Source organism: Mustela erminea, chromosome 3 (genome assembly GCF_009829155.1).
Source record: "Mustela erminea isolate mMusErm1 chromosome 3, mMusErm1.Pri, whole genome shotgun sequence".
Lineage (NCBI taxonomy): Eukaryota > Metazoa > Chordata > Mammalia > Carnivora > Mustelidae > Mustela > Mustela erminea.
This window is the reverse complement of record NC_045616.1, coordinates 14,313,417-14,324,865: the sequence shown is the minus strand read 5'-3', so window position 1 is coordinate 14,324,865 and position 11,449 is coordinate 14,313,417. Positions and strand designations below refer to the sequence as shown.

The following is an 11,449-nucleotide window of genomic DNA, read 5'->3' as shown; positions in this document are numbered from 1 at the left end:
TGCGCTCTGCGCTTCGGCCCGCCCCTGCACCGCCCAGCTCCCCTCCACGCGTTCGGGCCTCTCTAGCCCGCCGAGCGTCTCGGCGGTTGGCCGGGGTCCCTGTGACTGCCCGGGCGAGGCCGTTGGGCATCGCAAGGGGTTTGGGTCAGCCGGGTCACCACCGACTTGCTGCCTGGAGCAGGCCTGCTCCCGTCTCTCTCTAAGCCCGCGTCTTCGCCGGGGCTTGCTGGGAAGATTGAAGTTGCAAAGGCTGGGCCTCCAGCGCGGCTCCGGGTCCGGCTTCTGCCGGCGCCGTTCCCGCTGCGGCTTCTAGTCGCCGACCGGGAGTGGGTGGGCTGCTCCCCGCTGCGGCCCAAACCCTGGGGATCGGGGTTGGAATTCGAAGGACCTTTGGGCGGAGGCGGCCTTTGGTAACCTTTTTTTTTTTAAAGATTCCTCCATTTATTTATTTGACAGACAGATCACAAGTAGGCAGAGAGGCAGGCAGAGAGAGAGAGAGGAGGAAGCAGGCTCCCTGCTGAGCAGAAAGCCCGATTCGGGGCTCGATCCCAGGACCCCGAGACCATGACCTGAGCCGAAAGCAGAGGCTTTAACCCACTGAGCCACCCAGGCGCCCCGCCTTTGGTAACCTTTGAGCCCAAGCCCGAGGGCTGCGGAACCGAGGATCCCGGGAGGGTGGCTCATGAGCCCCACGCTTTCCGGAGACGGGAAGCTGCTGTGGACGAAACCAGCCCCCCGGGAAAGCCCCGCCGCGAGCCCCTAAAAGGTTGGAGGGGCGGGACCCCTTCTGTCCCAGCCCGGCAGCCCGCTGAGACGTTCCATCACCACACCCTGACAAGGGTCTGGTGGGAGGAACCCTTCGTAACGGATCCTGGTAGAAGGGTGAAATGGAAAACCATCTGGCAGTTACTCCTGCTCTAAGAAAACAATCTGACTCACCCAGATTTATTATTTATGTACTAGTGTTCACTGACGTAGAACAGGAAAATGGAAGTAGACGTGCTAAACGGACCATCGTGCAGGTCCGTTACAGACAATCTGAGTTTCCCCGTGCAGATGCTGCATGTGTATTGATGGGAAGCAAATAAGTTACAGACAGTACATAATTACAATTAGGTAAAACCAGGCATTATTTATTTCCAGGGGTGGGGAGGGGGTTACTGTTATAGAAGATTTAAAGTTGTTTATATTTTCCAAATTTTGCACAGTAGCATATATTAGGGGAAAAAACCAAAAACAAATTAGGTTAAATTGTTTGAGGAGTGCCTGGGTGGTTCAGTCGGTTACACATCCTCCTGGTCAGGTCATGATCCTGAGGTCCTGCAATCCAGCGTTCCACTCCTTTTGCCACGCGCCCCCATACTCACTTTTTTGTGAGTTCTCTCAAATAAATAGATAAAATCTTTAAAAAAATGTTTAAGAGGCTGGATTTACAAACAGACTGTGACCAGACCACACATGAAAACCAACCCCCAACCCTCCAAGCCAACCTACAACCTCTAGGACAGACAGGGCTCGATCAATAAGGGCCAATTTCCTTATATTTTGCACTTCCGTCTTCATCTCAGGACCAACCAGAGAAAGCCAATTACGCTCATCACACCAACACAGAAGAAATTCTTCCAGTTAGCCAGCTTCCCCTTTCAGGCCAACAGCCTCTAATCAGCACACCCCCTGAAGCCTTCCCTTGTTTTCATGCTTAAGGCTTTCCCACTCCTCTACCTTGAGTCTGTGCCAAATGCAAGGGATGATGGATGGCTCCTTTTCTAGAAAGCTCTAGATACACAGTCCCTGTTCTCATTTGGGTGGTCTTTGTTTATTCCCACCTGTTTGAGTTATTGTGGCTAAAAGGAGAAGGCAGCTGAAAAGAGTGTTCTATGCTTAATGAAAAGAGCAGAACAATTTCATGGGACACCTTGATGGCTCAGTTGGCAAAGCAGTGCAGCGTATGACTTGATTTTGGCTCTGGTCACAATCTCCGGAACTGTGAGATCCAGTGAGCACAGCGTCTGCTTGAGATTCTTCCTCTCCTGTTTGAGATTTCTCCTGTTCCCTCTGCCCCCACACCCAGGCACGTGCACTCTCTCTAAAATCTTGTTATTTTTATATGCAGTATGGGTTCAGGTTTGAAAAAGATAAAAAAATAAACACAAAAATACTGAGTAATCTTCGGGTGCCTGGGTGGCTCAGTCAATTAAGTGTCGGGGTCATGATCCCAGGATCCTGGGAATGAGTCCCCCAGTTGGGCTCCCAGCTCTGTAGGGAGCCTGCTTCTCCCTCTGCATTTCTCTCTCATTGATAAATAAAATCTTAAAACTTCGGAGTAGGGGTGCCTGGGTGGCTCAGTGGATTAAGCCTCTGCCTTTGGCTCAGGTCACGATCTCGGGGTCCAGGGACTGAGCCCCGCATGGGGCTCTTTGCTCGGTAGGGAGACTGCTTCTCCCTCTCTGCCTACTTGTGATCCCTCTCTGTCAAATAAATAATACAATCTTTTAAAAAAAATACTGAGTAATCTCAAATACTAGGAAAAATCATTTTTCTACTTTTCCTTTCACAACAAATATGTAAATTTTAAAACTTCATATAGTTTTCTTGGGAATTATAAAATTGACGTGGTTTGGTACAACATCAGCTGGTAAGCAGTTTTAAAATATAATTACATTCACTTACAGAAGGAAAATATTTTTAAAGCTTTACTTGTATTACCCATCTATTTTTCAGTGTTACTGTTCTAGTTGTCATTTTGAATGTCATTGGAGGTTGAATGATTAATAGATGAAAGTACTATTGTACATTTTTATTTCATTTATCATATGAAAGGCTAGATTCCTGTTTTATATTCTTCAGTTTCTTTGGGATATTCTTACATTTAGACTTCCACATGATATATAAAATACATATCCAAATTTCACATTATTTAAATCTACTTGATTACAATTTAAGACTTAAAACTGCCAACTTTGTAGAATTTTTATGTTTATCTTTACTTAATTTCATTATGGCCAAGAATATGGTCTTTCTGGTTTGAGCCCTTTGAAATTACTTTATGGCAAAGCATGTAGTCAGTTTGTGTAAATACTAGAAAGGAAGTTACATTGATTGACATTTTTTGTTGTTGTTAAGAAAGCCAAGTTATTCAGTTTCCTTGCTGTTGTTTTGCTGCGTTTACTGAGATGAGACCCAGCAGCTGTGAACAAGGTAAAATCATGGAGACTGTTATTTAAACAACCAGCCATAAAATCTAAAGATAGAAAGTAGATTAGCAGTTGCTTAGGGCTGGGGGTAGAAACAGGGATTTGCTGCACATGGGTAGGAGGGTATGTCTCAGGTGATGGAAGTATTCTAAAATTGCATGGTGGTGATAGTCACACTATAAATTTACTCAAAATCATTGAATTATAACTCAAAATAAGTGAATTTTATGACATGTAAATTATGCCTCAATAAAGCTATTAAATTCAAAAACAAAAACAGAGGCGCCTGGGTGGCTCACTTGGTTAAGTAATCTACTCGAGCTGAGCTAGGGTCTTGATTTCAGGGTCGGGAGTTCAAACCCCACACTGGGCTCCAGGCTGGGCACGAAGCCTACTTACAAAACAACAACAAAAACAGAGGAAAAAGCCTCCCAGCCTCAGATCTGTATATATTTTTTTAAGGTTTTATTTACTTGTCAGAGAGAGTGAGCCAGCAGAGGAAGCTGCAGGTAAAGGGAGAAGCAGGCTCCAGGCTGAGCAGGGAGCCCGATGCCGGGCTCTATTCCAGGACCCTGAGACCATGACCTGAGCTGAAGGCAGACGCTTAACCAACTAAGCCACCAAGGTGTCCCTCAGATGTATCTTTTGGTAGAAGAGCTGCCCCATGTGGTGGGGATGGGGGGCTGAACGTTAGACACTGAAGATCAGCTTTTGCTGCAAAGCTAGGGGGTGCTCTTGGCTCAGTCTGTCACCTGTGGCCCCACAACACCTTACTGAACCCAAGTGCTTGCTACAGCCCAAGACCAGGCCCAAGCCCACACCTGCACACTCGGCCCAGGCTGTTTGTACCTGTGGAGCTTGGGACCTCCCCCGTTGGCAGACGTCAGCTTGAGCTCTTCTGGGCCTGGAGCAGCACCTTCTGTGTTGTCCTTCTCCCTGGGGGCCCTGAAGCCCCACCCCTGTGGGGGTCTGAGTGGCTAGAACCCCTGGAACATGTCCTGGGCCCCCACCTGGGAGGAAGCCAGAAGCCAAGCAGTAGCTGAGGCCACATGAAGGCTCTGTACACAGTGTGGTATTGAGTTCTTTTGGGGGTTTATTAAGGCATTGCGCACAGTGTGATTTTCTGCCAACCGAAATGAATACAAGGAAATCTAGCAGGACCTGAGGGATGTGCTTGTAAGGTAAACGGTAAGGCTGACGAGCTGAGAGAGGATATAGAGTAATGCTCTCATGGTCCGCTCTGGTGCACCCCAGGGGCTGAGCCAGGGGCTCAGGCTCCAGGCTCCTAGAGAGCACCAGGACCCCCACCCCCTCACCCCAAGTGTGGAAGGTGCAGTGTGGCCTGGCCACAGAATGGGGCACAGAGGCACTGGGCAAGCAGGCCAGGATGGGCGGCCTCTGACACGACGACACAGGGACCAAGGCAGGTCCCGCCAGGCAGGCAGGAAGAAGAGGCTGGGAGCCTCTGTCTGGGCCCTACTGTGGCTACTCTGCCTTTTTTTCCATTTACAGCTCACTGCATCCAGGGAGAACAGGAGAGGTGTGTCCTGAGAGAGCAAACAGAACAGGAGGGAGGAGGGGGTGGGGAGGAGAGACAGGCCAGGTCCCTGTCAGCCTGAAACTCCAGACTGTTCGAGGTCACTGGAGGTGCTGAACTGTCTCTCCACCTTCTTTTGGTCCTTGATCTTGAGTCCAATGTCCACCCTCTTCTCAAAGAAGTTCACCAGGACGGACTCTGTCAGGATGGAGGCCAAGATCTGCTCGAAGGAGATGCACCAGTCCGTGTCGACAGTGCCCCCGCCACGGGTGGGGGCTGGGGGGCCACGGGCCTCCGCGCCCACCAGCACCGTGTCATCGGCCAGGTCCTCACACTGCAGGGAGCCGGTGCTGACCACCGAGTACGAGGACATGGACATGTCGTCTTTGGTTTCGTCGTCGGACAGCAGCTGGGACGGGGAGCCCCGGCCCTCACCACTACCCGCGTCACCCACCACCTGGGTCTCCTGGGGAGCCTTCCCGAGGTGGGTGTCCCCACCGGCTTTGGCCTGGGGGTCCCCTGCAGCTGGAGGCTGAAGCTCCAGGGCTGGGTCCTGTGTGGGGTCAGGGGCTGGTGGCTCGTCTTCCTCAGCGGCACCGGCCCTGGGCTTCCTGCCTGGTGGGGCGGAAAACTTCTTCCCCACCTCGCCGATGCGGAGCAGTAGGCTGGCCACGGTGGCGATGGCGTGGTACAGGGCCTGCTCCATGGGGTCCTCACTGAACATATTGTACAGTGTCTTGCACAGCTCAATGAACTGTTCCTTTGCCGGGGAGACACAGAGGAAGGACAGGGAGATGGTGAAAGATGGGTTAGTCTGGCCTGGAATTGGCCAGAATGCCAGCGCTGCGCTGTCCTGTTCATGGTCTCCAAGACCTGTGCCTTGTGCCCTTTTCACAGACTGGGACATGGAAGTGCAGAGAGGGAAAGTGCCTTGACTAGTATAGCCTTAGAAGAGCGTTCTCTCTCAGTTGCGTTTCTTTCAGCACGGAGGGTGACTGAAAGCCTCTCCCTATCCCTATAGCGATGCTGCGGGCAGAGCCAGGCCAATTTCTATCAGGACCTTCCAGATTCAGCGGCTACAAGGACTTCTTCAGTGTGTTTTGCAATCACTTTGAGTTTTTTGTATCTATGACCAGGATGGAGGGTGAGGACAAAGCAAGCAGAGCCTGGGTCGGGTGAGGGGGTGCAGAGGTCTGACACTACACACTCAGGCCTCCTGCCTTGCTCCACGGGGAACCCCCCTCTTTGGGACACAGGTAAGAGAGTGCCCAGACTGCAGGGGGCCCCTCTGGGCAGGGCAGGGCTGTGGTCGGGCTGTGGCCCCGGCTCTGAGACCCTTGGCCAGATGCTGGGCTCCCGACCCAGAGGCCAGCAACTGAAAAAGGGGCCATGGGCAGAGATGGCCTGGGTGGGCACGGCACTGAGGAGGAGCCTGGGAGGAACAGGGGCACTGTGAGGCTGTCTTATAAAAGGGGTTGTGTGGGTCTCTGTGTGTCAGAGGTTAACCTTCCCTACTGCTTCTCTGGTGTGTAGATACTGATGAAATGCGAATGGATCATTGCCACGATACACCATCCAGGATAAAGCCCCAAAGAACTGGCCCCTGTCCTTCTGGAATCCTCCCTGACGGCTGTCTGACTGGCAGGTACAGCAGGTAGGCAGGAAAACTTCCGCCCTCCAGGGAGTGTTGGGAGGGAGGGAGGGGAACTGCTGGGTTAGGGGGAACCCAGCCTCGAAAGTGTCTGTTGTGGGCTCTCAGTGGGCCTACCTGGTTCATTTTGGGGAGATCCTTAATTGTCTCCTTCTGAACCTCCTTCTCTTTGGCCCACAAGCGAAGGTAGTGCCGATAGTCGGGAGGGCTGGTCCCCTTCTCCTCTGTGAGTTGGGAGAAAAAAATCTGTCGAATTAGAGAAAGAGCTGGGAGCCAGTAGCAGGTAGCGAGTGGGTTTCGGTGTTGTCTGGCACAGGGTTACCTGGGCCCTTTTACAAAACACCCTGGTTTTTGGGGAGGTGGTGTTGGAAAGAACACTCCAGAACACCCGATGTCTTCCCCGAGTTCTTATGCTAAAGTAAGGCCTGAGCTGATGAAGATGGCCCCACCCTGTCTCCCCCAAGATGGTGAAGGAGGGATGTGAAGGGTGGGGAGAGGCTGGCAGGAGAGGGAGGGAGACTGGATACGGAGAGAGGTCCTGAAAGAAAGCAGGTGCCCTGAAAGGAGGTGGTGATGGGCGCGGGGGGTGGCAGCCACGAGAGATTCAGGCCTGGGACTGATGAGAGTGGCTTCCACCCGCAGCAGGCTTCTCTGGGTGGAGGTCCCACCCACAGGGAGGACGGCCCAGCCCCAGGGCCCTGGGATCTGGATCAGCACCGCGAAAAACGGCCTGCCTCTACCTCCTCTTTTTTCTTGGCTGTCTTCATTTCCGCCTCTTTCTTGCTCTTCCTGCCGTAGAGTCTCTGGACGACCAGAAAAGAGAAAGCACACAGGAACACTCCTGTTTGCAATCACAAACCAAGGAGGCCCGCGAGCAGCCCGCTCTGGCCTCCTGCAGGAGCAGTGGGCCCAGCGCCCACTCACGCTCTTCACCTGCTCACAGGGACCGACGTGCCACCAGGCCCGCCTTCCTCTCTGCCAAGGAACACGAGTCTCAGACCGCGGGGAGAAAAGCCCAAGAACTAACTTCTGTAGTGTCTGCTGAAAAGGGTCAAACTAAGAGCGGTCCTGATCATCAGTTCAACCCTCCACCAACCAGCACACTGACTGATGAGAGGAGTTTTATGTATAGGAATTCCGTCCTGGGCACCCTGTTTCTCAAAGTGACACATTTGCTGGAGTTGGCCCACACTGTCTGCTATGAGGCCCATGAATGTGGGGAGGAGCTGGCGGCCCAGCTCTCCCAGACCTGGGGGTGGTAAGGCCACCAGGGGTCCCTCAGTGGGTGGCAGCCTCCCAGCGCAGTTAGCAGCAGAAAGCCTCTGGGCTCAGGCTTCTTTCTCACTGTGGAGTGGAGACCCACTGCCTGGGGCTGCGTGGGGTCTGAGGATAGGGCTCTTTACCCCCAGGCCCCGGCCTTAACTAGAAGCCCCTGGGAAAGGCCAGAAGTGCCTGTGATTTTCCTAGATTCTCATGGTAACAGAAGACCCATCTGCTTCTTTGCTTTGTGTACCTGAAATCAAGGTCCTCAGGCTTCCTCAAGTTCAAATTAAGCCTTTGACACCATCGGCAGGCCTGCCTTGGGTATCCTGATATGCACTGTGTTTCATCTCTCTCTTGGCTCTGTGTCATCCTTGCTGGGCAGTATCTACCATGAGAACTGAGAGGCTGGGGTTTTGGCCGGTGAACCCCAGGCCCAGAACGCCCCATCACCCTGGATATGACGCTCTCAATGGGCTTTACGTGTAGCAGGGAACACCTTCAAAAAGGCACCCCACAAATCTCTCTCTCCTTAACAGAAGAGCTGTGTAGGCCATGAGAACGTTTTCCACCGCCCTCCTCCCCTGCTGCCTGTCCGTTTCCCACTGTTGCCATGATGGCGTTTGGACTTTCTCCCTTGAGCCTGACGATAGAATGCTGTTCTCGTGCGGCTGGGGAGCTGATGCCTAGTACTGTGCCGTATGCCCTCACTTGCTATGCTCCTCGACTAGCACAGAGGCCACCTCCCTCCTCCCTAGTATGCTGCAGCTTGGTCCTGGGTCCTCCTCAGACCTCATTCTCACAGGAGGCATCCCTGGACCAAGGAGGGACCAAGCGTGTCCAGGCCTCCCGACCATGTGTGGTGGGGGGTGGGGGTGTCAGGCAGACACAGCCCAGCACAAAGCAGGTGCCCCTGGCCCCCAGGGACTGACCTTGAGCCTCCCAGGGCAGGAAAAGGTCCAGATCTGAGGCCAGAGGAGATGCTGGAAGGGAGAGCGGAGGAGTAGAGGAGAGAGGGAGGGAGAGACCAAGGTCCAGGAAGGCAGAGACAAGAGAAACAGGAGTGAGACCACCCCGGGGGCCCTCCCAGAGAGAGGCCGTTGCCATCACCCGTGGCTCCCCAATCCCACCGAGGGCCGCAGACCACCTGTGCAGGTCCCACAGCACGACTGCCCCACAGCAAGGCCAGAAGCTCCCCCCTCATCACTGGGGCCAGTGGCACTCACCTTCTGAGGAGCTGTCTTCCGTGAAATAGTGGGTAGCTTCCAGGGCTGACTCAGCCTCCTCCGGGCTCAGGGCTGTGCTCAGAGAGAAAGGGGAGTGAGAGCACAGTGAGGTGCGCCACCACAGGGCCCCGAGATATGGTATGGGCAAAGCGGTAACAAGGACCACGGATCTTGGGTATTGCTCCTTTCTTGACTTCCACGTTGTGTCTGAGAACATTACACGTGGCTCATCTGAATAACCCGTCATTCGTAGCTGGGAGTCCCGCCAATAGCCAGCCTCCCTCCCGCCCTGTGGGTGTGGTGCAGAGCGTCCTGAGGGGACCAGGCCCCTGTGGGCAGCTGCATGGGAACCAGCCACATGCAAGGGACTTGCTCTTCTCGGTCTACGCATCTTGGGCATCGTTCCCCACTGGTACGTTCTGGGTGATGATGTGGTCCCCAGGGTTTGGGAGCCACGTGGTTCTGTGTGTGTGTGTGTGGGGGGGACTCGTTCTCCCCACCTCCTGTGCAGACAGGAATGCAATGACAGGGGTTGAACAGGTGGCACTGGGGGGAGGTGGCAGGGTGTGGGCTCTGGGCTCTGGGAGCCCTGGATGGAGCAGGGCAGACACAGGTGGCTTGGGAGTGGGCGAAGATGGTCCCACGTGCCCTCACCCAGAGGAGCCTGGCCCAGTGGGGTCTACCCAGCCCAGGCCTTTCCCTCCACAGGGTCAGAGGTGGCTGGCACCAACCTTCCCTGGAGGCATGCCTGAGGCCACTGTTTGTGTTGAATTACAGGCAAAAACCAGCCACAGGTGAGAACACCTAGGTCCAGGCCTGCGGCTTCCAGCTCTGGCCACCCAGAACCAACCCCCAGGCAGCGCTAGAACCACATTCTGGGCCGATGAAGTGACAGCCTCGGGGTCGCATGCAGCACTGTGTTCTGAACACCACTGTGCCACCAGCTCCACCCAGCCCTGTGGCAGCTGGTGAGCAGCGGCAGGGACCTGGCGGCTCCACCCCTGGGCTGGAATTCACCCCAGCCTGAGTCTTCGTTTCCCGGTGGAAACAAGGAACCTCATCTTGGAGAACTCTCCATGCTGGGCAGGGTGAGCCAGGCCATGCAGTGGGAACAGGCAGACTACGGGATTCGGCCTGAGAACTTGCTGCCTATCATCCTTCTCCCCCTGTGGCCTGCTGGTGACCCTGGGAAGCTCAGGCACAGTGCAGAGAGCCCAGGGAGAGCAGCTCCTGCTATAGGCTACACAGCAGGGTCGCCACCCCATGCATGAGAGGCCCTGACTGGTGAGGAGGTCCTCACCTGGGGGCAGGTGCAGCTTGTAGAGGGCCTTGAGCTTGTCGGTCAGGTCCCCATGGTACATCCCACCTGCAAAGGGAAGCCAGTGAGGAGGCCTGCCAACAACAGGGCACCAAAGCCCCCCAGCCAGTCCCCACTGGAGCTCCTTCCCTTTGAGTGGGTTCTGGTACATCCCTCCTTCCAGCCTCTCTCCTGGAGAGCTCTCTGGAGGGAGCCCCAGGCCCCCCACTTGCCCCGAGCTTTGCCCTTCTCAGAGCTGGCAGACCCATCCCAAGCAGCTATGGCCCAAGGGAGGGGAAGTGGTGGGGAGGACCCCACTGGACGCCCTCATGTCCCCAGTGGGAAAACTGCAATTTCCATATCAAGGCTGCTGCTGCAGTGGGAGAACTGGTGGGGCTGGCATCTGGAGGCTTCTGGGGGCAGGGCCCTGGAGCTACTCACTCATCCCCATCACAAACTCCTTGAAGTTGATGAGAGAGTCCCTGTTTTCATCTAGGAGCCGGAACATGCGCCCTGCCAAGACTGGCGTGTGGGCGCCACAGGCCCAGGGCGTCAGGCTGGTGAAGAGCTCTCGGAACTGGCTGGCGTCAATGCGGTACTGCTCCAGGTAGGGCAGGCTGGGGTCCCGACGCACAGCAGTGGGCCGGCTGCCCCCCCAGTACTGACTTGCCAAGTGCTTGGCCTGCAGGGGACACAGCCTGGTGAGATGGCTGGGCCCCCCAGCGCCCCGGCGCTCAGGACTGCCCAGCTGGTCCATGTGTCCTATCCACTCTTTCGGAGCCTGCAGAGTCCCGGGCCGGGGAGCACCAGCCTGACACAGCATCTCACAGAACTGCCCACACAGGCCCCATCGGCCTCTCATGGACAGATGCAGGAGCGGAAACACAGCCCTAAGGCTGCTGGCTACAGCAGGCCACAGCGGGTGGGAGGCAGCACCGACTGGACCGTTGTGACTATAAGGCTCAGGTCTGAGTGTCAAACCAGAGGCCGCCGGGAACCGACAACAGGTGGTCTGGACTTAGCTGTTTCTGCCTGCCCTTCACAACCTCTCCCCTTCCATTAACAGCATGTGAAAGTTTTGGGGTGAGCCCCTCCTGCCCCATCCTCAGGCTGTGAGCTGGGCACACGGCCTAGATTTGGCTCAACAAACACCCTCCTGTAGCCACAGCACCAACCTGAGTCAGTCCAACAATTAACCCTGGACTTCTTGTTAAAACCACTTGGAAAGAAAAGGCTCTTTCCCCTGAGAGAACGGGATGAGCCTGGAGCTGCAGACGAGAGTCC

At 55.0% G+C, this 11,449-nt stretch overlaps 1 protein-coding gene across 4 annotated transcripts in view; it reads right to left on the bottom strand.

The window, feature by feature from the left end:
• Positions 1-4,267: 4,267 nt before the first annotated feature.
• The window catches only part of TBC1D9B (TBC1 domain family member 9B), a 39,928-nt gene continuing 32,746 nt past the window's right edge, over positions 4,268-11,449 (bottom strand). For 2 of the 4 annotated variants that reach the window (XM_032335284.1, XM_032335286.1), the window contains 7 exons: positions 10,607-10,847; positions 10,169-10,234; positions 8,869-8,940; positions 8,575-8,625; positions 7,123-7,185; positions 6,500-6,606; positions 4,268-5,491 (listed from right to left, as the gene is read on the bottom strand). In XM_032335284.1, the coding sequence (XP_032191175.1) occupies positions 4,805-5,491; positions 6,500-6,606; positions 7,123-7,185; positions 8,575-8,625; positions 8,869-8,940; positions 10,169-10,234; positions 10,607-10,847 (1,287 nt within the window). In that variant the 3' untranslated portion in view covers positions 4,268-4,804. The remainder of the gene's footprint in view (positions 5,492-6,499; positions 6,607-7,122; positions 7,186-8,574; positions 8,626-8,868; positions 8,941-10,168; positions 10,235-10,606; positions 10,848-11,449) is intronic. The other 2 variants (XM_032335285.1, XM_032335287.1) reach the window with 1 other exon arrangement.